A 27,311-nucleotide genomic window follows, 5' to 3' on the forward strand; every position below is an offset into this window, starting at 1 on the left:
TTGGAAGCCAATGAAGAGATTTCAGAAGTGGAGTAACATGGTCTAAATGTCTTGTCCTGGATGAGCAAATAAGGAGAAATTGTTGAGAATCAACTAATTCCAGGTGGAGAAGAGAGGGAGAAGAGAGGGAGAAGAGAGGGAGGCAGAGATAGGAAGTTTTTGTTATCTCAGTATTTTGTCCAGTTAACGTAATAATCTCTCTGAAGATTATTCAATGTGAGTAGTTAGAAAAGCAGGAAACAACATGAAAGGTGAAACTTCCTCAAGCTGGTTATATAAAAGTACTCAAAATTACCAAATGTCCTGTTTATTAGGGTGACCATATGAAAAGGAGGACAGGGCTCCTGTATCTTTAACAGTTGCATAGAAAAGGGAGTTTCAGCAGGTGTCGTTTGTATATATGGAGAACCTGATGAAATTCCGTCTTCATCACAAAAGTTAAAGGTGCAGCAGCTATACTAGAGTGACCAGATTTAAGAGGGCAGGGCACCTGCAGCTTTAACTGTTGTGATGAAGAGGAAATTTCAGCAGGTTCTCCATATATACAAATGACACCTGCTGGAATTTTCTTTTCAATACAACTGTTAAAGATACAGGAACCCTGTCCTCCTTTTCATATGGTCACCCTACTGTTTATATTCTTAGTGCCACACATGGTCTTGCATAGGGTGAACATATGAAAAGGAGGACAGGGCTCCTGTATCTTTAACAATTGTAGTGAAAAGGAAATTTCAGCAAGGTGTTATTTGTATATATGGGGAACCTGGTGAAATTTCCTCTCCATCACAACAATTAACACTGCAGGTGCCCTGCCCTCTTTTAAATCTGGTCACTCTAGTATAGCTCCTGCACCTTTAACTGTGGTGATGAAGAGGGAATTTCACCAGGCTCTCCATATATACAAATGACGCCTGCTGAAATTTCCTTTTCTATGCAACTGTTAAAGATACAGGAGCCCTGTCCTCCTTTTCATATGGTCACCCTACTTTAAACAAAATCTGAGCCATTATTAATAAATATATCTGGAACTATAGATCTCACTGGGTAAAATCTAAAATAGAACAGCGCCATGCAGCTTTATTTAGTGCTACATTGGGAAGCAGAATGAAATTACTGAATCTTGTCACGTTCAGATTCTGCTGATAATAGTTCTGCCAGTCTCAAAGGTCTGAGATGGAGCTGCGGCTAGGAACGAGGAAGGAAGACCACATTAGCAAGGAGTATTAATAATTATTAATTAATAGGCATATCGGCTGATGGACTTTGAAATGGCTTTGCAATAGACATCAGAACACAGGAAGGTGATAGGAAAGAGCCAATGTATGTGGAGACAGAGGAAAAGCAAAAAGGTTCGCGTTAATAGTAAACTAGAGTAGAGTATACTTTAACCCGAATAGACCAGGCACACCGTTTCTGTGCAAAGCTAACACTTCATTTTCACGTGCACACCACAAACAAGCATGCATAATCCACACCACACACCCGGTGCACACACACTTGCTAAGCATTAAGCTGTAGGGTGACCATATGGAAAGAAAGACAGGGCTCGTATATCTTTAACAGTCGTATAGTAAAGGGAATTTCAGCAGGTGTCATTTGTATGCATGCAGCACCTGGTGAAATTCCCTTTCCATCACAACAGCTATACTAGAGTGACCAGTTACAAAAGAAGGCAGGGCTCCTGCAGCTTTAACTGTTGTGATGAAGAGGGAATTTCATCAGGTGCTGCATGCATACAAATGACACCTGCTGAAAATCCCTTTTCTATACAACTGTTAAGGATACAGGAGCCCTGTCCTCCTTTTCATATGGTCACCCTATTGCTGGGCCTTCTTGTAAAGCACAGACCATAGCTAAGAAAGGTGTGACCCCTCCATAATCCAGTGGAGGAAGAGCAATGCCCAAGCTACCTAAGAGGGACAATGACAGACAAAGGAGGTATTGAAGGACAAACAGGAGCAAATTTATTTGTGGGGTGGGCCAGCTTATTTAAGGAAAATTTACTTAGTGATTGATGCTCCAACTTGCCACTTCAGTCTGCAACCTTGAACGAACAATGTCTCCCATGACTTCTGTTCTCAGTGGGAGACTGCGGGAAAGTTAACGGCTCTGTAGGGAGATACTAGCTTTCTTGGAATGAAAACACAAAGTATGTCCTTGATTGGAACCCGGCGGGGTGAGGTGTAACTTGCATTTCTTTTCCCCAGGATGTTCTGGAATATATCCTGGAAAACTTGCAAGGCAACTGCTGTGTTTCTATCTCCAGAGGATCTTTTCTTATATCAGTATCAGAGCCAACCGGCGTGTTTGTTTTCTGCAAATAGTTACACATGTTTAAAGTTTTACTACCACCAGTAGTGGTAGTGCTTGCTAGCACAAGATGTAGCGATGGCTACCAATTTTGATGGCTTTATAAGGGGAATAGACAAATTCATGGAAGATAAGACCATCAATGGTTAACAGTCTACTTCCAGGATAAGAGGCACCACAACCCTGATAATCCCTCACCATGGTCTACGCTGGGTGGGGCTGATGGAGGTTGCGGTAGAAGCCATTTAGAGAGTACTAGCAGTATGTTTCCAGGATATCTACACAAAGATACCAGGGACTAGGGTGCCCATATGAAAAGGAAGACAGGATTCCTGTATCTTTAACAGTTGTATCGAAAAGGGAATTTCAGCAGGAGTCATGTGTATATATGAAGAACCTGGTGAAATTTCCTCTTCATCACAACAGTTAAGGCTGCAGGTGCCCTGCCCTCTTTTAAATCTGGTCACTCTAGTATAGCTCCTGCACCTTTAACTGTTGTGATGAAGAGGGAATTTCACCAGGTTCCCCATATATACAAATGACACCTGCTGAAATTCCCTTTTCTATGCAACTGTTAAAGATACAGAAGCCCTGTCCTCCTTTTCATATGGTCACCCTACCAGGGACTGAACTATACACAGCATACATCCTACAACTCACCTACAAAGTTTCTCCAAAGCGTTTCCTAGCAGCTCTTGAACCTATGGGCAGCAGGCTCAGCACAGCAGCCCAAAGAACCAGACTGCAAGTCATTATCTAAAAATGATCTGCCGGATCTTTACTGTTAATTTATTCAGATTCATTTGCAAGGATGGTGCCCTCGCAAGAATGATGCATAACCGTACATAACGTTGGAGCAATTTATCACCAAACACTACCTTTTCAGGTATGTCTTGGGCTGGATCTACGCTATTGCTTTAAAGTGCTTTATAGTTTATAACAGTTTTATAGCACTTTAAAGCAGTTAAAGCGTTTTATAACTGTTATAAAGCGCTTTAAAGCAGTAGTGTAGATCAGGCCCTGTTCTACTACTTAGGCCATCACATCCCACCCCCACCCTGAATTTGGTGAATTATGTCATGGTTGGCACATTTAGACGTTATACAGTGGGTGGAATCACTTTGTCCTGGCGTGTGGCTCTCCCTTATGAAGGCAATTAAAGGCTTCATAAGCACGCACACCCTGGGAGAATGAAAGACAGCTGACATCCTTTTCTTCCGGCTGTTCAAAGATTCCCACTGTGGCTTTTAACTCCTGCTGGGTTGTTGTGGTTTAGTTCAGGAGAATGTAGAAAGTGACAGCACACACCAACCTGGGACAGTTTATGAATGCCAAGAGACATTCTGTAAAATGTACTTCCCTCATGGCTTGGGTTCTCCACAAATTTGATAGGTCTCATTTTCTCCAGCTTTTTTTTTTTAATGATAAAAACATTCAGGACACTGCAGACCTTTGAAAGAGTAAAGCAGAGGAATGTTCAGTTAAAATTATTTGTATTTATTATTGCATTTATACCCCACCTTTTCCCCTCTTGCAAGGAGCCCAAGGTAGGTTACACAAGCCTCCTCATCTCTATTTTATCATTACGACAACCCTGTGGGGTAGGCTAGGCTGAGAGTCAGCGCCTGGCCCAACGTCACCCAATGAGCTTCATGGCCAAGTGGGGACTAGAACCCAGGTCCCTCAACTTTCAGTCCAAGTCTCTAACCACCATACCACACCAGCTCTCTACAGTTTATGATAATTACATTATAATATGTAAAGTAATCCTTTTTATCCTCTTAGCAGCAACAAATAGGATCTTTAAAGCAATAACCGCAACGTGTAACTGCCCAGGAGCTAAGACTGGGTGTACTCTGCAGGAAAGAACTTAAAACTCTGCACCGCCACAATGCAAATCCTGAACCCAGAAAAACTGAACTTTGCAACCAATACATATTAGGCAAATAAGGAAATGTGTACAGTTTATTCTACTTGTGCTAGCCATCGAAAAGGGCAAGGATTGGCACGATGCAGGGCTACTGACGTCCCACCCCCAGTCACCGGAAATCTTATTCTGCAACTTCTCTGGGTTCTGAGATTTCAACAGGCATCACCCGTATACTTGCATATCTATCTTCGCAGCCATAAGGGTTAGAAAGCTGCTCAGTTTTCAAAGGAAGGCTGAGATTCTGTAGCCAAGCCCACATTCTGCAGGTTTTCTGCAGTCCTGCAAAAGTGTGGCAAATGCACTGTCTTACCTAGAGGCTTCAGCAGGTAGAAGCAGATTGCAAGCTCAAAAATATCATTTTCTCAGTCGCAGTTTCAAGTGACATTCATGGATTGGGGTCTTGCTTGTCAGTCAGACACACACACACACACCCCTTTACCTACTTTCAAGAAATGTGTATTTTAATTACAAATGAAAGCAGGGTCAAAGACCCACATCCCAGCCAGAGCATCCTAGTGACAAGAGTCCCCTGGAATAGCTCTTCTTTTTCACCATGGCAACCGGCTTGTTCACCTGCCTTTCGCTCTGGCCCAGACAGTGATGGTGGTGAGAAGAAGAGGCAGTAGACGTCACAGCCTCCTTGCTCACTGGCTCTGCCTGTCAAGCAAGCAACTGGCGTCAATGATGAGAAAGAGGGTAGATTCACTGAGGGAGGGGGCTCACTGAGAGCGTCTCTAAACCTGTGATTGGTCACTCATGGAAGTTCACAGGTACATTAGATGGTATTGTCAATAGCCAGGATATCTCCCGCGCTTTCCCCTGGAAATGGCTCATTTTAAAAAAACAAAACCCACAGATAATGTGGTATTATGCAGATTAGTGTGGGATCTCTCCACCAACTAGATGGTGCTGTCTAATGGGGCCTTTCCAAGAACGGAAGTTTTCAATTCCAACTCACCTGGGGCGGATCTACACAGCGTACTGAAGGCGCTTGCGTGTGTCTCCAGTGCGCCCCGAAAATGATGGTGTAGATCCTGCCTCGAACTATGCTGGGAAGGGCGCCTCTAGTCCGTCCGTCAGGCTGGCCCCGCCCCATCCCGGCTATAATAGGAAATCCTTCCTCCCAATGGCCCGGGCTGAAGCATTTAACCTGTTGCTGCTGGAGGGGGCAGACGAGCAGTTAGTTCAAGCATCCTTCTCCCCTGCCCCCCGCTGCCACCAACGCCGAGGCAGCACGGAGGTTGCACTCACCCGGGGCTCTGTGGGGATAAATCTGAGGGAGAGGCCGCCCCCTCCAGCAGCAACAGGGCCATTGGGAGGAAGGATTTCCTATTATAAAGCCCACGGCTGGGATGGGGTGGGGCCAGCCTGACAGAAGGACTAGAGGTGCCCTTCCTAGCGTAGTCCGAGGCAGGAACCTGGGTGGCTCTTTTCCTGGCAGCAGGAGGCCGGCGGGGAGGTGGGCGGCGGCGGCAAGGAGGCGGCTGGATTTCCCAGCCACCTCCTCCTCCGCCTCTTCCAGGGCAGGATCTAAACCATTGTTTTCGGGGCGCACTGGAGGCGCACGCAAGCGCCTTCAGTACGCAGTGTAGATCCCCTCCCGGTTGCATATGAAGGAGCGCGTTGCGATGGTGGGAAGACTTTGAAGATGAAAACCATGGTAAGGCTGAGGGATTTTTCCTGTGTGTAGAGAAGCTCTGAGGGTGTCTTGCCCAAGGGCCCTCAAAAACCTGGAGACTGACTGCATGAAAATATAGATGGCCATAACTCAGCATTTTAACTTTCCATCCATTTAAAAGAGAGCATAAAACACATGCTAAAAACTTTCCCATTGAAATGGAAAGGACTCAAAACCTTTTGTTGTGTTTTCATTTATTTATCGCAATTCTTTATATCCCATCTCTTGGGATACAAATCCTTCCAAGTCAGCTTACATGTCAGATCAAAATAGATTAATAAATAAACTATATTGACAAGTATACAAAGCTAGAGTGACCACATGAAAAGGACAGGGCTCTTGTATCTTTAACAGTTGGATAGAAAAGGGAATTTCAGCAAGTGTCATTTGTATGCATGCAGCGCCTGGGGAAATCCCCTCTTCATTACAACAGTTAGAGCTGCAGGAGCTATACTAGAGTGACCGGATACAAAACAGGGCAGGGCTCCTGCAGCTTTAACTGTTGTGATGAAGAGGGGATTTCACCAGGTGTTGCATGCACAAATTCCCTTTTCCTATACAACTGTTAAAGATACAGGAGCCCTGTCCTCCTTTTCATATGGTCACCTTAACTGGCATCCAGGTGCTTCCTGCTGGGGGCTGATGGCCCTGGAGTGGCGGGGGAGGGAAAATCCATCTGGAACAGGATCAGGTGTTTGGTGTTATCCTCCCTCTTTCTGTCCTGGAATTTTTCCCACAGGGCAGATTATGATAAGACGCCCCTGCGAGGGAGGGAGAAGATGAGTTGGAGCAGGCCTTGAGGTCTTCCCGCCTCCCTCTGTGTTGGCTGGATTGCGCTCAGATTGTCTTTGGTTTTATTTATACATTTCTGTATTTTGGCCACGTATAAAAAGGGGTTGGGGGTGGGAGAGAGAGAAATAAACAATGGCAAAATATTGAGCTGCTTCTAGCACAATGTTGTTGCTAAACAGCTATGAAATGGTTGTTAGCAATCTGTCACACAGGGGAGGGATCTACACTACTGCTTTAAAGCACTTTATAACAGTTTTGACAACTGTTGGGGCCCAGGACACACTGCATATACAGGTTTCAAAACGTTTTCAAAGCGCTTTAAAGCGCTTTAAAAGCAGTAGTGTAGATTCCCCCCAGGGTACAATCCTGGGGCAACAGCTGAATTTAATGGTTGATGGGGAGCCAAAATCTTACTGGCGGCGAGTAATGTTGGTTCTATCCCTGTCTCCAGAAGCCGGCTGTTGCTTGCAGCACCCACAGCTAAAGGTCCTGCCTGCCTCTTGACTCATGAAAGGCGAGAACGTCAGTGTCTAGCAAACATTGCATCTCTGAATGAAAATAAGGTCTAATGTTCAAGGCCACAGAGTGTTTGTGCTGTATCTGAGACCATGTTAGCTGAACATAATCCCTTGGCTCCAAGCATCCAGTCAATTGCAAACAGACACCAGGACCTACTTGGAGTGCAGGAAAGCTGTGCTGAAAATACGCTTTCCCCCCCTCATACAATGAATGCAGCTTTTATGTGACTATTGGGAATCATTCAAATGTCTCCCCCCACCTCCAATGTGAGCAAATTGCATATTCCCAGAACATGCATATATTTCTTGACATGTACACTCACTAGGCAGCTGATTAAATGCGCAGTGAAAACACACGTGTGTAATCATCAGAAGACACAATAGGGTTAGTGATGTTTGTTTTTTAAAAACCAAACAAAGTTAAATGCTTCTGTGCATGCACAAAGTGCTTTTCTTCCCACATGGAAAGAATCAAATTGGAAGGAGGTGGGGGAATAGAAGAGCTAAATGGTTTTGACCATATGTAGATTACATTTTATGTCTTGAGAACACACATTTGAAAAACAAAATCCATTTGAAGGACAGGATCCTTCCAAACTAGCTCCACGTATATTTGCCTGCAAAAATTCAAACAGAAAAATAGATCTTATGAAACGCTCTCTAAGTTTCTTATTGACTCCCTAGTACTTCTGTCTTTTCAACAGGACAGATTACAAAGGCTCCCAAATAGTGAACTAACATGTACACACAGAACAGTAAAAATGGCAAAATATTGACCTGCCTTTCTTATGACACTTGAATGCACATATGCGCACTATGGCTGCATGTGCATGGCAGTCATGCATTGCAAAAACAGCTTTGCTGTAAGTATTTCTGCCATTGCATCTTCTAATTCTGGCAACTGCCCAGAGAGTTAAATTCTGCCCAAGCCTGTAAAATTAGCAACCCTACAGACAGGTTGCACACTAATTCCTACAGAAAATAGCTTTTTGTAATGACTTGTATATCCGTGTGTAGGCAGGTAGCATTTCGTAACATTCATGCTGCAATCCTATGCATGCTTACCAGGGAATATGTGGCCATTGAAACGCAAGGGGCCTTACTTCTGAGTAGGCATATATAGTGTTGTGGTGATAGCCTGTCTGCAAAAGCTCACGTGTTGTTTTTCTTACACGTGCATTACATCAAGTATTACATGTCAGTACATAGGAAAACTGTATGTACGTGTAGGGGTGGGAGGGGAAGAGGGGCAAAACTCATTGGCTGAACACTGCCACGCTTCAGCCAGTCAAAGCTGCTGAGCATTTCACACCTCTCCAACCAGCTTGAAGAGGAGGAAGAGAGAAAAAAGGGGAAGTTAACTAGTAACATTACACGCCAAGGTATAAAATGTTTCAGCGTTGCAGAATTCGGCCTGTTTGATTGCAGCCACCTCTCCAACAGGAACATCTGGCAGAGGCCGAGACAATCTACCCAAACGGTACGTGGCGTGGCATTAATGCGTGTTCTGAGAAGCGATGAGACGAGGTGTGGGCGTGCATGTGTGAGAAACTTCTGTGTTATTAATGCATGCTTGAATGTTTATGCTAGACTTCTCCCGGAAAACCTCTATAACCTAATCCTTTGAGCGCTTCCTTTGGGAGTAAGCCCACTGAACTCAATGGGGTTTCCAACTATACAAGATTGTGATGATACACTGCATTTTGTTGCTCTAAGTCAGTAAAGAAAGCTCGGACTCCCCCCCCCCCGTTTTCTACCTTTTGCTTTTTAACAAATGATGATTCCCCCTCTCCCCCCCACCCGAGTGTAATTCTCAGAAATATTCATATAGTCTTGCTACTGACCTTTTAAACAACTAATTCAGACATGTTCTCCCCACTGTCAGCACGAATGATGCCCAGTACAGTACCAATAAAGTGGGGTGCCTTTTTCAGGATCAGTTGTAATACCTAGCACTAAATTCTTCCCAAGAGAGGAGTTCTATCACACCCTGCGTTAGCAAAATGCCAATTCAGACTGCTTCCCTTTAGTCAGCCTCCGGTTGTGAGGCCACAACGAACATTTATCTTCTTCTGCCACCACCATTGCCATTCCATGCTTTCTAACTGCGTTTACATTCCTGATATATAAAAGCAAAACAAACAATTTGTGAACTCTTGAGTTTTTAAAAAACAAAACTGTGAATTCGTGGCATTTCCCATTTTAAACTCTTATCATAGCACCATCGTGATTAGTTACAGGAATAAATTTGAATTAACTTCTGCTGCCCTGATGCTAAACACAAGTATTTGGGGATAAAGCACCGTTTTGTTGTACCTGTAACAATCTTCATGCCCAGTCAGCTGCCTGACTTTAAAGTTTGTTTGTTATTTTAAAGGAAGAATGAAAGGATGCTGTGGTGAACAGAGTCAGTCCCAGTGGGCACTAGCCTGCCCATGTTAGCTAAGGTGACCTTATGAGAAGAAGGATTGGGCTCCTGTATCTTGAACCGTTGTATAGAAAACCCTTGTATACAAGCTAGAAACTTCGAAATTTACGCAGGTCAGGGGTTGGAAATGCACTCCGAGGAGGCATGTCCTCAGAGTCCAGTTGCCTCTCTCTTACCATCCTTTAAGCCAGGAGTGGCAAACCTCCGCCCTTGATATGTGGTTGGACTCCAACTCCCATCAATCCCAGCCATCATGGGCAACAGTCAGGGATGATGGGATTTGTAGTTCAGTAACATCTGGGTGGCCACAGGTTCCTCCACGCCGTAAGCTGTGAAGGGGTATTCCCTCTATTTTTGTGCACGCCTTCTGCCTAAATGCAGGGCGGGGAAAGAAAGGGCCTCTGCTGATAGTAGTCCTAATCCACCACCACTTGGGCAAAGTGGACATCTAAAGGGAATCCCCCTTTGGCTCATTAAGTCCAGGGTCTAAGCTGAGCCACTGTTAGCAAGTATCTTTATATCCTCTAACTTTGCTAAAAGGGTTCAGCTCTCCTAGACAGAATGGAGTAGGTGTCTCCCCACACAAATTGAGGGTGCAGCCCAGAGTCTCCTACATCATTGCTGAGGATTCTGAGATATACTCGCCAATCATGCAAGGAGCTTCCTGCCCTAGAAGCTGCAGAACCACTCAGAACTTTGCTGCTTCTGTAATGTCTGGCTTCCTGTATAAAATCAAACTAGATGTGATGTAGGAAATCCATGATCAGATCTCCTGGTAGCTTTATAGGGGGGCGTTTTGGATTGGGGCCAGAGCCTTGGTCTGGGGCTAACACCCTCCTAGTGTGCTTCTTTTATGATTTAAATCATCTGCCCCCAGGTTGCCATTCGCTGTGGATCAAGGGATGCACCCTTGGAAGGGTAACCCCCCCACACACACCTGCAGCCCCATTGTTACAGCTCCCAAACCAACCCTGCCTCCCCCAAGTGAATACTTTTATCCAAAGCAAGAAAGAAAAACCTCAGGAAAGCCCTATGAGGTGAAGCCAAAAAGCTTTTGCTGTACAAGACAGGATTCTGGGGTACACTATCCATTCTTTGGGGCGTGCAAGCCTACCCTTTATGCTTTATGGCCCTGCTTTATTTTTTCTCAGAACCCGAGGTCCACCAACCAGAATCACGTGCAAAAGGCACACACTTAGAATAAAAGGATTCTGAGCCCAGGGATTTTGAATACCAGAACTGAACCGATCCTAGAGTCCTTCTATCCAAAAATCAACTCCTGGTTACAGTAAGCTTTCTACAACTGAGCAGTAGAATTAAGGACAGCAGGAGAAGCTGGTCATTTTGTTGTTACTATTGCGAAACAGTTGGGTGTTGGCAATACTTGGCTGTCTACTGCAAATCATCCAGAGATTTACCGGTAGATCCCGATTATTTTCCACCTAACCTGGCTTCAATCGAGTCAAGGGTTGCAAAACCTATTGGGAAAACAAATCCTCTTTGTCACTGTCTATACATGCAGAAGGTTCTTACTATATGCATACCCACGCCGGGCCTTTACAATCATTGGCAATCAGACGTGTGTTGTCGTAGCATGGTTTGGAAGTCCCAGGAAAGCTACCAAAAAGGAGGTTTACTGAGACCCATGTGGGCCGCTATTCTTGGCTGTGTTGGGCTCTGTTTGGTGAGTGCAATCCTAGCAAATAACACCCTGACCCTCCTCCTCCTGCCACGGCCGTTCAATAGGGTTGCTTTTAAAGTATGCCACATGCACCGGCCATGTGGTAATTTCTTACTACAGGATAAACTGGTCTAAAAAACATTTCATAACTTCCTCTTCTACCATCTCCCCTAACATCAGAGCTGGCTGCTCTCATTTTTGTGAAGTTTTGGAGGGTAACTGTTGGGAATGCTATTTAGGAAGGGTGGGTGTCCCTCATTTTTTCAAACCACATGTGACTATTCCTCAGGAGCCCCTGTTTCTATATATGGACTATATATGGCCCATAAACTAGCTCTCCACATGAAAGGTGGAAATCCCTTTACTTTAAAAATGCTGTTGATAACTTGCTTTTTTATAGGTTGATAACAATGCTAGAGTTATGCTGCCCTTAAAAAAACACATTGTCAAGAATGGGTCTTAGAGCACCCTGCTTTGGGATTTGTTTTTCAATTTAATACTGAATGTATTTAATCACAACAGTTAAAGCTGCAGGTGCCCTGCCGTCTTTTAAATCTGGTCACTCTAGCATAGCTCCTGCAGCTTTCACTGTGGTGATGAAGAGGGAATTTCACCAGGTTCTCCATATATACAAATGACACCTGCTGAAATTCCCTTTTCTATGCAACTGTTAAAGATACAGGAGCCCTGTCCTCCCTTTCATATGGTCACCCTAAATAAGCATATATATGTATATAAACACCAAAAGGAAAAGCTGCATTTCAAACTGCTTTAGAGTGCCATGGTATGCATGTTTAGACAGGAAAAGGTCTACAAATCTCAGCATGCTCCAGCTAGCTACATTGTAAGGCTTTTTTCCCTGTCTAAACATGCGTAGGATTGTGCCCTTAATCCCTTTATTCTACCCTCATAATTCAGTTATTGATATGGGAGCTTCCCTCCTTGAAAAGGTTGTCAAAAGTAATCAGATATTTTTGTGTGTTTTTGGCCTTCCAAGGCCTGTGGTTTGCCCTGCCTTTCAGCCTTGGTAGTACCAAGGACCATCTGCCACTGCCCAGTGACACATGGAAGCGGCCCCTCTGCTGCCTTACACTGCACATTTCCTGCAGGTTCAAACAATTCCTGAAAGTACTTGTGTGTGTGTGTGTGTATATATATATATATATATATATGTGTGTGTGTGTGTGTGTGTGTGTGTGTGTGTGTGTGTGTGTATATATATATATATATATATATATCACCGCTTCCTTTTCCTTAAAGCTGTCTTCTCAGCCGCTCTCCCACCCACCCCAGACATTTTTGGCCTCTCTTCCCCTATGCAGTCAAGCATTAATTCTAAAATGTTCCTTTCAAAGATTTTTTTAATGCAATTGTGTAATATACAGGTAAGCTGTAAATGTCTACACCTCCATTTTGAGTATATACTCAGTAACAAGCCTGGATTTTCCTCTATGTAATGTGCAAAATGGCCCTCAGTCCCCCTAGAAGACGTAATCCAGCATGTTTAGCAGGCAAACACTTGTTCTTCAGCAGTACAGAATAAAGCTGTCTGAAGATTAAAAAGGAGTTCATGGGGACAGTTAATTATTATGAGCTGCACCCTTTTATCGGTTGCCTTAGGAAGAGTGATAACCAGCCAACAGGCCTCATGTTGTTTTTTGCATGAGCTGAAATGGAGACAGCTGGAAGACAACTCCTTAAAACAAACTCAGATATGAGGAATCCCTCGGAATGAGGGATTTTAGGCCATGTCAATCCCTGCCCTCATTAAACTCAACCCTGTTTAGCATGGGTGCAAAACCTCAGGCCCAGGGGCCAAAGGTGGCCCTCCTAGAGTCCCAATCCATCCTTCCAGCATTCCCCAGGTGGCCACACCCCTTCTCCCAACTCCACCGCCTTTCTTCCAACCACCAGTTTGGGGGTGGTTTCCTGACGCCTGTGAAGTTTTTTCCCCATTCTAAAAAGGTTGGGGAAGGCTTAGTTACTGGGAAGAACTTTAAACGAATATAAACTGGGTGTTTTGACCCTGCGTCCTTTGCCTTTAGCCCTGCAGTGTACCTGCAGAATCAGCAGTTAATAATTATTCCAGATTAATAAACATGGGCAATTTGGGCTGTTCACGCTGTGCAATTGAGTTTTCAAGGGAGCAAATCTTAAGTGTTTGTTCCCTGTTTTATGTTGCAGGACTGCACCTCCACCCAACCCCACTCAAATGGGCAAAACTTTTATTAAAGGGGTGCATTGCCTACAGCCCAGGGTTTCCTGACACCCCGCCCCCACCTGCCACCAAATTCCCTCCCCCTGCCAGTTTCCCAATGATCAGCAAGGAAAGTGCAATCTGTTGGATGGAGTAGCAAGTTTTCTGGATGAGGATTGCTGGGGGAAGGATGGTTCTCTCCACCTGCTCCCCTAACACTCCTCATGGATTACTTTTTCCCTTCAGCTTCTAGCAGCGAAGAAAGAGACGTTTGTATCAGTACCCACATGGCCCTCGACCCCCCCCCCATGCATCACATGCAGCCCTTGGGGCCAAAAAGGTTATGCACTCCTGCTTTATTAGGGCCAACCAAACTTCCACAAGAGATCGTGCAAGGTTTTGAATTGTTCAAAACGCTTCATTCCGCTAGGTGGTATGAAAAACCAGGGGATGGGGAAAAATGGAAAAGTGTGTGTTGGCTTTCTTTTTTTCTTTCTTTTTAACCCACAACCCACACCACTGCCATCACACCTCCACTTTTTAAGGTGACCTGAAAGCGACGATGGGCCAGCCGTTTGGAAATTGTCCCGACTTCCCTCATTTACTCCCCTAAGACCCTGCACTTTGGTCCACAGTCTGTTGTAATATTAACAGAAGGACAACCTTTCGGCTGATGTCAGTGGAGATTTCGTTCAGCTTTCTTTTTGTTGCTCCTTTGCCCTAAGCAAAGAGAAAGATGGCTAAATTCCAGTACTATTGACAATTCATGTCAATGTCCTGTTGTATCTCTGCCAGGGACCGAATTAGGCAAGCAACCTTGTTTGCTTAAAATGCCACTGACGTCTCTTAAATTCTGCCAAAACAACGTTCTGTACAACTGCAATGCCTTTTCTAGGTTTGAATCTTTTATGTTTGGAAAGCATTCATTTTAAAAATTGGCAGGGTGCAATCCTGTGTGTGTGTAGAGAAAGTCCTACAACTCCTAGCATGCCTGGGAGTTGTAGGACTTTGTTTTTCTCTATCTACACATGTATAGGATTGCAGAGAACTCTCCATAAGACCATTAAGTTCAGAACCTAAAATGATCTAACTGCACCACTGCTTGTAATTTATAAAGCTCCATCAAATGAATGGCCAAAACCTATTTCTAGAGAAGCAATGCTGTTAATCCCAGCTGAGAGGAAATGCCACCTTGCTACTATGTTTGCTTTGAGTACAGTTGTTTTCAGAGGAAGGGAACACCTTGGGCCACCCTGGCCTTTTGTTAGTCTGCGAAATGGAACCTCCATATTCAGAGGTGATCTACCTCTGAATAATGTACACAAAGAATAAGATGGAGTAATCTGAGAAGAATGGTTGATACTAAGTTGCCAGTTAGGTTGCAGTTTGGGAATTTAAGTTCTGATGCAGAGAAGCGCTGTGCTGTTAGAATCGACAAAGATTGAGCCTTCCCTTAATGGCCTTTTGCACCCTCTGCAGATGTAGAATTTGGGCTAAATAGATGCCCCGCAATTTGGATATGCTTTTTGGACAAGCTTTTCATTGGGATCAAAATGCTGTAACCCAGTTAACTCCTTATGTAGGCTTAAACAGACCTTTAACCTGAATGATTCCTTCCAAGTGTGATAATTTGGGACTCTGCCAAGGTGCACAGCTATTGCTTTACAACACCAATACTGTTGCAGGCTGTTCCTTAATTTGTGTGCTTCTTGAGCAATGAAGAGTCTCGAAACTCTCTGCCACAGTAAAATGGGGCTTGCTTCTGAGAACAATGTTGCTGCACATTTTCTTTTCAATCCTTTCCCTTATAACCTAACTTTGATGCACGCTGTGGTGAGGTTCACCATCCGTTCAGATCCTACTAGTAGATATGGGAAGCAGATACGATAAAAATGAGAGGGAAATGATGAAGGCTATCTTCAAACCAAACAGTTTTACGCACGCCATAATTTAAAACAAAACAACTTTTGCATTCCAGCGAAGCTGCACGGAATGGTTAAGATGAAGAGAAAAGGGAAGAATTGTTGGGTAGCAAGTGGGCCTTGCTAGGTTTTTGCAGGGACTCTTGTCAGTCCGTGCATGAAGCAGCCCCTAGCCAGGCAGAAGAGTGCCCTGTAATGCAATCTGGATTTTAAGAATCACTTGCACCTTTAGCTGCCATGATGGCTGATGCTAATAAATGTAGCCATCTAAATCAGCTTTCCCAAGCTGGTGCCCTCCAGATGTGTTTGACTACTGCTTCCATCATCCCTAGCCAGCGTGGCCATTGGTGGGAGTTGTCCTAACACCCCTGGAAGGCGAATATAAACTGTTACCTTGGCCAGAACCTGAAATTGCAGAGAGAGAAGGGCAAGGAAGCTTTTGCAATTCAAGATAGCAACATTAGTCATTAATGATTAGCTGATTGCCCATCCAGCTGCCCTCCATGTGACACAGAGAAATTAACCCATTTTCTATGTGCTTGAAAGCTTCCTAGGTGCGCATGAATACCCAAGAAAGAGTTAAAAGCTATCCACGGAAACACATTAGCAAACACTCGGAAAACAAGCCAGGCAAGAGACGGAGCTTTGTTAGCACAGGGGTTTATTAGCTCTGGGGCAGAGTGTGTGCCGTGCGGAAGAACTGAGTGTTACTTAGGAACGAACGTCCTGATCTATGGTGGAAGAGAACTTTGCTGAGCCTGCAATTAGAGGTGCCCTGCTCAGGACTCTGGTCTAGATTTTCAGTGGCCCATCTGCCTACTCTTTGAGAGCTTGACCACACTTTCTCTGCAGCCCTGTCACATCTTTTCCTCCATGTTGTTTTTTAAGGGCAAGTAAGTTCCAGGGTGGCCAGTTTCCAGTGAAGAAAAGTGGGAAAGGGGCCGCTCTACCTTTTCACTTCTGGTTGTCTACAATGTACCAGAAGGTGCACCATCTTCTGACGGCAACCCTTGGGTCTTGGGAGACAATGGTGAAAGACCTGGAAGCTCCTCGGAGTCTGGCCGATGCTCCTGCTTGCCTTTCCAGAATTGTGCCGTTCCCTACTTCCTTAGCGTAGAGCAGGGGTGTTGAACCTCTTTCTACCTGGGGGCTGAATGCTATTTCAGAGAAGTTCCTGGAAGCTGGATTCCAGTGGTGGGTGGGGCCGAAGGCTAAAAGCGCAAGGGCCCAAACATGCCAGCGTTTTCTATCTTAAAGGCCTTATTGCCAGCAATGAAGCCTCAGGACAGGCATGCCAACCTTTTAAAATGGGGTGGGGGGAAATGTACAAAAGTGGGGAAATTACAAACGTTCAGCGGTAGGGGGAAGGGTGTGTGGCCATCTCTGGGCAATCGTGGTGGAAGGCTAGATCAGAACCCTAGGTGGGGCTGAGGATCTATACCCCAGGCCTAGATGCAAATACACCTCTGCAGAAGTATTGTTACTTGCATGAGTGACCCTACCTGAGCTGCCCAACTGGTGCACGTTTGCCTACAAAGTTGGCTAGGTACTGGCTGATCCTATCTGAGCTTTGCTTTCCATCTCCAAAAGAGCAACTGATGCTGCATATGGACAGGAATTAGGAACACACTACTTAGCAACGGGGATCTCTATCAAACGTCAGCTTGATTGACATCCACATGAGGCTTAATGCCTCTGATAACATTATTTTTCCCAAGCTACTGTGACTCAAGCTCCTTCTCATTGTCTCAGCAATAAACGTTCTTTTCACTATCCACTTTTCTAAGACGCTGAAAGCAATAGCCCCATTTGCTGCTATAACCTTGTGTCTCAAAAGCAGGAAAGGCTGGAAAAACGGAGCACCAATTTCTTGCGTCTCAAAGACCCAACACGAGGAAATACTGGTGGTCATTTTATCTTGGGTTTCTCTGATTATATTTCCCTAATGAGCAAATGAATAGCTAGCTACTGCATGAGAATAAAACCAACTTATAACTTTTTCAGGTGTTTTGTTTTTTTAAAATTCTCAGGTGTCCACATACTATATTGGGGAGGGATGGAAAATAGGCCATGAACTATTAGCCAATTCCCAGAGAACTTGATGCTTTCTGTATTTTTTCAAAGAATGCTAGACTAGGTAGGCTTGGTCCAATTCCACAAGGCAGTACGTATGCTAAGCAATAGTGTACTCACAATTACAAATTAGTTAGGCCTTAATTATTAAATAATCCAGAGTATGTATACTTGCTTTTTAAATTTTGGATACACTTGTGGATGAGGGGATTCTAAGAAAGGACAGCACCATCAAGTAGATTTCCCAAGTCAGTCCACGAAGATGTATATGGTGCCTGATTTATACAGTGTTTTAATATTTTGACTAGGTAAAGATTATTTGTCTAGATCATGTTTATTTTTTGTTAAGTTGGTTGTGTGTGTGTGTGTGTTTGGGTACAATGTATCCTCTTAATTTTTTTTTTATTGTCTTATTCTGTCTTGCTGCTGGAATGCAAAAGGAAACCTCAAAATGGTTCAAAAACTGGATTGAATTTATTCACATTTGGACCTGTGATTTTGCTTTCAGCCATCATGACCCACCAGTTTCCAGCGCTCTCTCCCGAGCAAAAGAAAGCCCTCGCTGAGATTGCTCAGAAGATCGTAGCTCCAGGCAAAGGAATCCTGGCTGCAGATGAATCTGTGGGTGAGTTTGATTGAATTACTATTAATATGTTGTTATTTCTTCTCAGGTTCCCTGCCCCATCCCTTTGAGATGATGAGGGAAGTAAAGCCAAATCAAACCTTTTATTTCAATTCATTCATTTATTTATTTATTACATTTATATACCGCCCCATAGCCGAAGCTATGAAGGTGCTCCATTCACAGTAGAGATGAGGTCTGTGTTCAGAATTGCCATCCACAGCCAAAGAAGGAAATTCAGAGGCAAGCTGCACATTAAACTCTAATCACGTGGTACAGCCCTTCCTGGGCTGTACAGCTTTGGACTGCAGGCAAGGGGGAGCAAATTTGAATGTGCCACATCAAAAACTATCTGTGCCTAGAAAACTATTACATTGGGAGAGAGAAGTTCTTTATATTGTCTTAGCAAATTGCCATCACAGAGTAAAACACAGAACGAAACACTTTACAATTTAAAACGTCACCAACAAACCATGAAGAGTTGAATAGTTCTCCATACAGCTTTTAGACTTAGTGGCATGTATTTGTGGAGCATTGACAAGGAATTTGGAATTTCTAAAAGATACATTCTTCTCAGCATCAGACAATAGGAAACAAGCCTTAACAAGGGATGGGCTTCCCTTGAACTAACTTAACAACAGATGAATGTATTTGATTCTGAGATCATTATACATAGAGCAAGCAGAGTGTTCTAGCAGTACATGAATAGGATCTTCAATTGGTCAATCAGTTTTCTATGAGCTGGGAGCTTCTTTTTTTCCTTTTCTTTTTTTAATGTGAGGAGGCATTTCAACATGAATTCCCACAACTCCAGTCTGAAGTGGGGCAGCCCAGGAAGGTCATTCAGATCATGTCCCACAGCTGTTAGAACTGGAGAAATAACTGAGCATGATGCTTGAATATTTGCCCCCCATATGCTCACACTGAGCTCATTGAACCTGATATAAATGAGTGTAGGGGGACAGGTAAATTGGATATAAATTAGGTGTATTTTGAAGTCCAACCAACACATTCTCTGGCATTTGATGGCTTTTCATAGGTACTATGGGTAACAGGCTGCAGCGCATCAAAGTGGAGAACACGGAAGAGAATCGCCGTGCCTTCCGTGATATCCTCTTCTCTTCAGATGCCTCCATCAACCAGCAGATTGGAGGAGTAATTTTCTTCCATGAGACCCTCTATCAGAAGGACAACACCGGGAAGCCCTTCCCAGCTGTCATCAAGGACAAGGGCATAGTGGTTGGCATCAAGGTGAATGATCTTCAAGATCCTTTTCCAGAGTTCACTGTAGAAAAACAGCAATGCCCAGTTTATGGGTGCTTCCAGACGAGGCTGCTATTGTGCGATCACTCTGCCTCATTCACAGAATTTTTACAGTGGGGACCATTTGCAACCTTCTTGTATTTTCCCACCGTTTCTTCCATTCCATTCACCGTTTCTTCCATTCTTCCATTCCATAGGAGTTCTCTGTATGGAAGCACCCTACATCTGACCCTCCCTCTGTAGCTTTAATATTGCAAAGGAGGGGCTGCAGTCATATGATACTTCTGAAAGCAGGGACAGTGTAGAATAGGAAGATTTGGGGCTAACACGCTATAGGCCATGTAGGTAACGTGCAGCCAACCTGCAGTAATGCAGATCACATAGATCAAACATGCATCGGTGCAGTCAGTGTTCAACCAAACCACTGTTTCTATGCAATGACAGTGGACTTCCCAATATAGTCCTTTTGGCAGCCTTTAGCTAACACTTGTGTTACATATTCACAGCTGGATAAAGGCACGGCCCCGTTGGCAGGAACAAATGCAGAAACCACCATTCAAGGTGAGCTATTTGTGGGTGTCGCAGAATGTTCATAAACGTTTCAACTTCTAAAGTGGAAGGGTCAGTCAAAGAATGGTGCCAATCAGCATAGTTGTTGTGGAAGTCTTTTAGGTTGTAGGTTGTGGGGGAGAACTTCACACTAGAGAAAAGGAGGACTTATACGGGGTGGGGGGGAATCGAACACTGGAGGCAGGTGAGTTTATTCTAGAAAACTCAAGGAGTGAAGAAACTAAAGTAAGGAAACTAAAGTATGTAGAATAGAGGCATGGTCAGAGGAGGTGGGGAAGACAAAGCAAGGAAGGTGACTATTACCCTCCCAAGAAGGAAGAGTATAGGACAGAGGCAGTATTGGCAGGCATTTCTGTCTAAAGCTTCAAAATCCACCTCCCACCTTTGGAATGCAAAGCTTTAAGACTACATTAAGAGATCTTTCCTTTGTTTGTGTTAAAGGTCTGGATGGCCTTGGTGAACGTTGTGCCCAGTATAAGAAAGATGGCGCTGACTTTGGCAAGTGGCGTGCCGTGCTGAAAATCACAGATACAACTCCTTCTACTCTTGCCATCCAGGAGAACGCTAACACACTGGCACGTTATGCCAGTATCTGCCAACAGGTATAAAATGGTTTCAGTGTGTTTCTGATAGCAGTTAGCTTCTTTCCTTGATGTTTGTAGCATCATTAGTCACAAATACAGGCTACTCAGATCTCTCTCTTTCTCTGTGTGTCTTTTTAATCTTCAGCATGGACTAGTCCCCATTGTGGAACCTGAGATCTTACCTGATGGAGACCATGACCTCCAGCGGTGCCAGTATGTGACAGAGAAAGTAAGGCTGTTACCAGGAATGCACCATTTTCCTACACCACAATGAGGATAACCTCTTTAATGAAAATGTATTTCTAAACCTCAGGACACTTTGCCCAAAATAACCAACTGTGTGCGACGAAACAGTCAACAGTGCCCGACACAAGACACAATAAGCAATGGTTGTTCAAATAATCAACTCTGCACAGCATTGGCTATTTGTGTTGGTTATTTCGGCTGAATAACCAGCCATGGTGTGAAAAAGTCCCGACAGACAACACAATTACCCACCATTGGCTATTTAACCCACTGTTGGTGATCATGGTCCAAACCCAGTGAATGAGTGATTAAAATACAAAAGCAGCAAAAAGCAAAAAACAACAGACTTGTCAAAAACATTAGGACACCAATAATCACTCGCTCAAATGTTTGGCTAAATAAGAATGTAAGAAGAGCCCTGCTAGATCACACCAAAGGCCCACCTACTTGATTGGAAGTCCACAGAAAGACATGAGTGCAATAGTGCCGCCAGCAACTGGGCTACAAAGGCATTCTGTAAACCGCCCAGAGAGCCCTGGCTATGGGAGCGGTATATAAGTGAAATAAATAAATACTATCTCTGATACTGGAGGTAATATATAGCCATCATGGCTTTGATAGCCTCCTCCTCCTGCATGATAACAGTCTTGACATGAAGGCTTCCCCTGTGGGGGCTAGATGAACCTCTGCGCAAGAGAATTTCCTTCTCACCTCCAGCATAGTTTGTGTCTCTCTAGCTGATCATAGAATAGCAGAGTTGGAAGGGGCCTACAAGGCCATCGAGTCTAACCCCCTGCTCAATGCAGGAATCCACCTTAAAGCATCCCTGACAGATGCTTGTCCAGCTGCCTCTTGAATGCCTCTAGTGTGGGAGAGCCCACAACCTCCCTAGGTTTCCATTGTCATACTGCTCTAACAGTCAGGAAGTTTTTCCTGATGTCCAGCTGGAATCTGGCTTCCTTTAACTTGAGCCCGTTATTCCGTGTCCTGCACTCTGGGAGGATCGAGAAGAGATCCTGGCCCTCCTCTGTGTGACAACCTTTCAAGTATTTGAAGAGTGCTATCATGTCTCCCCTCAATCTTCTCTTTTCCAGGCTAAACAGTTCTTTCAGTCTCTCTTCATAGGGCTTTGTTTCCAGACCCCTGATCATCCTGGCTGCCATAACATCATTAGGTCTGATGTTCAGACCTAAGCCATACTGCATAACCCTGGGCTCATGAAAAGAAGCAAAGATCATGCCTGCAGCAAACAATCTACAGCACTGGCCAAAATTGTGGACACTTTTTGAAATTTTCATGTTTTGCAACTTTGCGTGCTTATAGAAAATGTTCTGTTTCACAAAATTCAAATGTTTATACATCAATTGAAAGAGAATTTAATGCTGATTCAATACAAAAAACAGAATGCAAATATCTGCAGTACAAAAAAAGCTATGCTTACTTTAGTCTAAAAACAAACTCGGGTGTGATTGAGTGAAGAAGCGGATTGGAATTGCAAACCCTACTGGCCAATCACAGTCCTTGTTCTGGGGACCAATCACATGGCAGTAGCTGCGATACATCATGTTTCAAGTTGGGGAAAGTCAGTTTTGCTGTTTGCTCTGTAACTGAAGTGCAATTGGAGATTGTGTGACTATTTGAAGTATTTCTCAAATTAAAAGTGTGCATACGTACAAAAGAGTTGATTGGACACGCAGGAAAAGAAGCCGGATTGTTGTGTTACGTGAATCAGGTCCTTCAATTGATATATAAACTTTTGAATTTCGTGAAACAGGACATTTTCTATAAGCATGCAAAGTTGCAAATCATGAAAATTTCAAAAAGTGTCCACAATTTTGGCCACCACTGTATGTATGTAAGGATGCAATCCTGCGTACCTGAGAGTAAGCCCCATCGAAGAAAGCGGGATTTACTTTTGAGTAAGCCTGCCTAGGATTGCACGGTTGGTGCTTCACTCCCACTTTGTTTATCGCTCAGGGCAGGAGTCCGCCTAAGATGGATTCCATCAATACAATTCTCTATACTAAAACCCTTCTTATTGTGTTCCAGGTGCTGGCTGCGGTTTACAAGGCCCTGAATGATCACCATGTCTACCTGGAGGGAACACTGCTGAAGCCCAACATGGTGACCGCTGGACATGCTTGCACGAAGAAGTACACTGCTGAAGAGGTGGCCATGGCCACGGTTACAGCTCTCCGTCGCACAGTCCCTGCCTCTGTGCCCGGTAAGACTTCTGTCCTTGCTGTCTAGCAGCCTTCCTCAACCTCATGCCCTGCAGGTGTTTTGACCATTACCCAGAGGACCTTCTCTTCTGCTGCTCCCAGACTGTGGGATGGCCTGCTGGGAGAGATTTGCCCACTTCACAGTCTTTCGGAATTTAAAAAAGCTATGAAGACTGATCTCTTCCAACAGGCCTACCCAGTCGAATTTTAAGATGTCCGGCTGTTACTTTAATAATAGATTACTTTTATATATTTTTAATCTGTTTTATGTATTTTATAATATGTTTGTATTCAATGTTGTTCCCCGCCTCGATCCAGAGGGAGAGGCGGGTAAGAAATAATTATATATTATTATATGCAAGGTGCGGCAGCTAGCATTGCAGACACACCAGCTGGACTAGGCCCTACGCTGTGACGTACCCAGCCCTACCTCCATCCCTCTCTCTTCGTTTTATTTATTTATTTACAATATTTATATACCGCTCCCCATTGAAAATTCCGGAGCGGTGTACAAGATAAAATAAAATAAAAACAGAATAAAACACTTTAAAATAGATTTTAAAAGTACAGTACAGTAAACTGTGGCTAGTCATTAAGGAAAGCCTTCCTGGAATAATGACGTTTTCAGGAGGCGCTGAAAGGAATACAAAGTTGGCGCCTGCCTGACCTCCATAGGCAGGGAATTCCAGGGCGGGGGGGGGGGGGGGCGGCACCACGCTGAAGGCTCTTCCCCTGGTGGACTCCAATCAGAGGATGGATCTATGTGGAACCACCAGGAACAGACCATCGGATGACCTCTGTGACTGGGCAGGTTGGTAGGGGAGATGGCACTCTCTCAGGTATCCTGGTCCCAAGTTGTTTAGGGCTTTGTACTAGGACAAGAAGCTTAAACCTGGCCCGGTAGCGAATAGGCAGCTAGTGCAGTTCCCTCAGCAGAGGAGTTACATGCTGGAAAGGGGCAGCTCTAGACAACAGCCGAGCTGCAGCATTCTGCACTAGCTCCAGCTTCCGCAGCAGCTTTAAGGGCAGCCCCACATAGAGCGCATTGCAGTAATCCAATCTTGAGGTTACCAATGCCTGTAGCACCGTGGCCAAGTTATCCCTGTCCAGGAGAGGCCGAAGCTGGCGAACCAGCTGAAGCTGGCGAACCAGCCGAAGCTGGTGAAAGGCACTCTGAGCTGCTTGAGCCTCCAGCAACAGAGATGGATCTAATTCTAAGAGTATCCCAAATGCTTTGACACTTTGTCCTGTAACCTTCTGTCTCCTGTGTTCTGATTCGAATGGCAGGAATCTGCTTCCTTTCTGGGGGCCAAAGTGAAGAGGAGGCTTCCATCAACCTCAATGCCATCAACCTGTGCCCACTGCCTAAACCTTGGAAGCTGACTTTCTCATACGGACGGGCCCTACAAGCTTCGGCATTAGCTGCGTGGTGTGGCAAACCTGAGAACAAGAAGGCCGCCCAAGAGGCCTTTTGCAAACGGGCAAAGGTGAGTCAGCTTCCAGGCAAAAGAGCCGGAAATGAACGGGACAAGTTTGCTTCTCAACTGAGTTGGCAATGAAGATGATATAGAAGTACTTTGCTGCGATGTTGAGACTATACTTGAGAACACACACAGACTAGGGTGACCATATGGAAAGGAGGACTGGGCTCCTGTATCTTTAACAGTTGTATAGAAACGGGAATTTCAGCAGGTATGATTTGTATGCATGCCGCACCTGGTGAAATGCCCTCTTCATCACAACAGTTAAAGCTGCAGGAGCCCTGCCCTCTTTTGTATCTGGACACTCTAGCTATACTCCTGCAGCTTTAACTGTTGTGATGGAGAGGGGATTTCACCAGGTGCTGCATGCATACAAATGACACTTGCTGAAATTCCCTTTTCTATGCAACCGTACAGGGGCACTCTCCTCCCGTTCATATGGTCACCTTAACAAAAATCCTGTTCAGACAACACGCTAAGCCACGGTGATGAAGCATTTTGAGCTAAACATGGTTTAGCATTTCACGTGAACCATTGCTAACCATGGTGGCTACATAACTATAGTTCAAACACGCTCACTAACCATTTGCTGCAAAATGGTTAGCAGCCTAAGCACGTTGTCTGAACAGGCCCACACTGTTTGGGTACTTTGCTTCTTTCCAGTTCTTATTATTTTGATAGTTACTAAGATGTTCTTTTTTCTTTCTTTCTTTCTTTCAGATTAATGGTTTAGCTAGCAAAGGCCAATACACCACTTCTGAGAAGACCAGCACAGCAGCCACTGAGTCGCTTTTTACTGCCAGTTACACGTACTAGTTCACAAAACCATGTAGCTAGCTTGCCCCCACCTTGAAGCTGGCAGGAAAACAAACAGATCATTGAACACCACATCCAGCTAGGAAGCTGCAAATAAATGGATTGGGATAATAGGCACCATTGCACACTTGTAATCCATTGCACAACGCACCAACACATTCCAAAGGAATTGGACAGTTTTTATGGACATTGGAGATCCTTCACTTACTGCCTTTAATCCTCTGATTTGGGCAGCTGGTTTTTCCCCGTAGTTGGCTTCCATAACCAACTGGAGAGCTATATAACTTCAGCCCCGATGTTGTTATTAATGAATAAAACTTCCAGCTAACCTAGAACAGGCAACACAAAATACCTTTTTCAATCTGTGATGTTCTCAATCCATAAACTGTGAATACAGTTCCTGCCACTGTGGAAAGAATAAATGTGTATGAAACGTTACCCACGTGTATAATTGCCATTCATTTCTTGTCCTATGGCATATTCATCGTTGATCCTCAACTATTCCTTTCATTGGAGTGTTCTTGGAGGGGTGTTTAATTTATTTTTTGGGTTTTTTCAGAGAACCAGACAGTCTTCACAAGCCTTAAGTGCAGTGAGCTGAGAGGCCTGGCAGGTCCCTGACCCAAAAGTGGATGAAAGTGGGGCTCAAGTGGCTTGACTGGTCCAAGCGAAGAGGCATTACCCCGTTTCTCTTTTTGCATATGAAAGGTTTGACCCTAAAGCATTATGCCAGGAACAGCACAAGTATCTCTTGGTTATATATCCTGCCAACAATATTTTCAGTGCCAAGTAATATAGCAGGGTTTTTTTTAATGGAGGAAAGGGTTAACTCCCCTTTCCATATGCTGCAATCCCCTCACCCATTCTTCCCCCTGCATTGGGAGGGAGGGCTGCCTATATGGTGGGTTGCCACTGTGATAAGCTAAACCCTGCGCTTCTGCTGCTTCAGGAAAACTCTGGGGTTTCTGGCGGTTGGGCCCACCCCATGCCCAGGCAGATGGCAACCCATCAGGGGTCGCCATCTGCCTGGTCACGGCTCCGCTGTGACTCTGGAGTTAGGATAGACAGCAGATGTACTGTACTGGCCTCGCTCCAGAGGGAAAAGTTGGGTTAAGTCCCCAAGGTTTTTTTCCTGCAGCTGGGGCTTTCCATGCATATAGACAGTGCTCTGAAGGGCCATAGCTAGGCCATAGAGCACCTGTTCTCATGCAGCAGGTTCCAGGTTCAATCCCTGGCATCTGGTAGAGCAGGAAAAAACATACACCTCTGGCTGAAACCCTGGAGAGCCACTGCCAGCAATACTGGGCTAGATGGACCCTTGGCTTGACTCAGGATAATGCAACTTCTTATGTTCCTACGAAAATTGAATGTAGAAAAAAATTCTTTTCCCATTAATTTGGGATGATTTGGGTCAGGAGTGCAAATCAACTGACTCATTTATTTGAAATTAATTAGCCAGCTTTGCTTCTTAGGAAATCCTTGTAATTATTTCTAAATTTGCAGATACAAATAATGAATGAACCTATGCAGTTTTGTGTCATCTGGGTCTGAGCGTCCAGTCTTTTAAGTGCCTAGCAACAGCCCTTGCCTGAGCACCCCTGATGAGCTTCATGGCTGAATGGGCATATGAAGACAGGTCTCCTTCATCCATTACCCCACACTAGCTTATGTAGGCTGTATTTGCTCTGGCACAAACTGACAGGACTGTTTAGCCCTGAATGGGTACACTTTACTATTAACTTGTGCAGATGGTTTTGATTATAACACTGAACTCTGCAGTAATGTGTGCCCACTTCAAACGGAAGAGGTGACACTGCACTATTTCAGTGCCTCTTCCAATGATGGCCTGAAAGAACTGAGTATGTTGAAAGACCTTTAATTGTAACAGTGCTATAACCAGCCACAGTTTTCAGTGCTGCTTCTTAGGAGACATTTTGTATTCCGGCTCCAATATTCAAGTGCACAATTCGTGAGCGTT

At 44.5% G+C, this 27,311-nt stretch overlaps 1 protein-coding gene across 1 annotated transcript; it reads left to right on the plus strand.

Annotated features, from left to right (window-relative positions):
* Positions 1 to 8,597: 8,597 nt before the first annotated feature.
* On the plus strand, positions 8,598 to 25,771 carry ALDOB (aldolase, fructose-bisphosphate B). Its single transcript, XM_063129180.1, has 9 exons — positions 8,598 to 8,708; positions 18,038 to 18,154; positions 19,191 to 19,402; positions 19,921 to 19,975; positions 20,426 to 20,586; positions 20,714 to 20,797; positions 22,864 to 23,038; positions 24,324 to 24,523; positions 25,238 to 25,771. Exons 2-9 carry the CDS (start codon positions 18,043 to 18,045, stop codon positions 25,331 to 25,333), a joined length of 1,095 nt encoding a protein of 364 aa, XP_062985250.1. The 5' UTR covers positions 8,598 to 8,708; positions 18,038 to 18,042; the 3' UTR covers positions 25,334 to 25,771.
* Positions 25,772 to 27,311: the final 1,540 nt, after the last annotated feature.

This window comes from Elgaria multicarinata, chromosome 6 (genome assembly GCF_023053635.1).
Source record: "Elgaria multicarinata webbii isolate HBS135686 ecotype San Diego chromosome 6, rElgMul1.1.pri, whole genome shotgun sequence".
Taxonomy (NCBI): Eukaryota; Metazoa; Chordata; class Lepidosauria; order Squamata; family Anguidae; genus Elgaria; species Elgaria multicarinata.

What these genes read in the sequence shown, in the direction of transcription:
- ALDOB (XM_063129180.1), top strand. Translation starts at nt 18,043, where the DNA reads ATGACCCACCAGTTTCCAGCGCTCTCTCCCGAGCAAAAGAAAGCCCTC. An exon ending in GGCTGCAGATGAATCTGTGG is followed by an intron (nt 18,155 to 19,190) that starts GTGAGTTTGATT and finishes GGCTTTTCATAG; the next exon opens with GTACTATGGGTAACAGGCTG. An exon ending in TGCAGAAACCACCATTCAAG is followed by an intron (nt 19,976 to 20,425) that starts GTGAGCTATTTG and finishes TTTGTGTTAAAG; the next exon opens with GTCTGGATGGCCTTGGTGAA.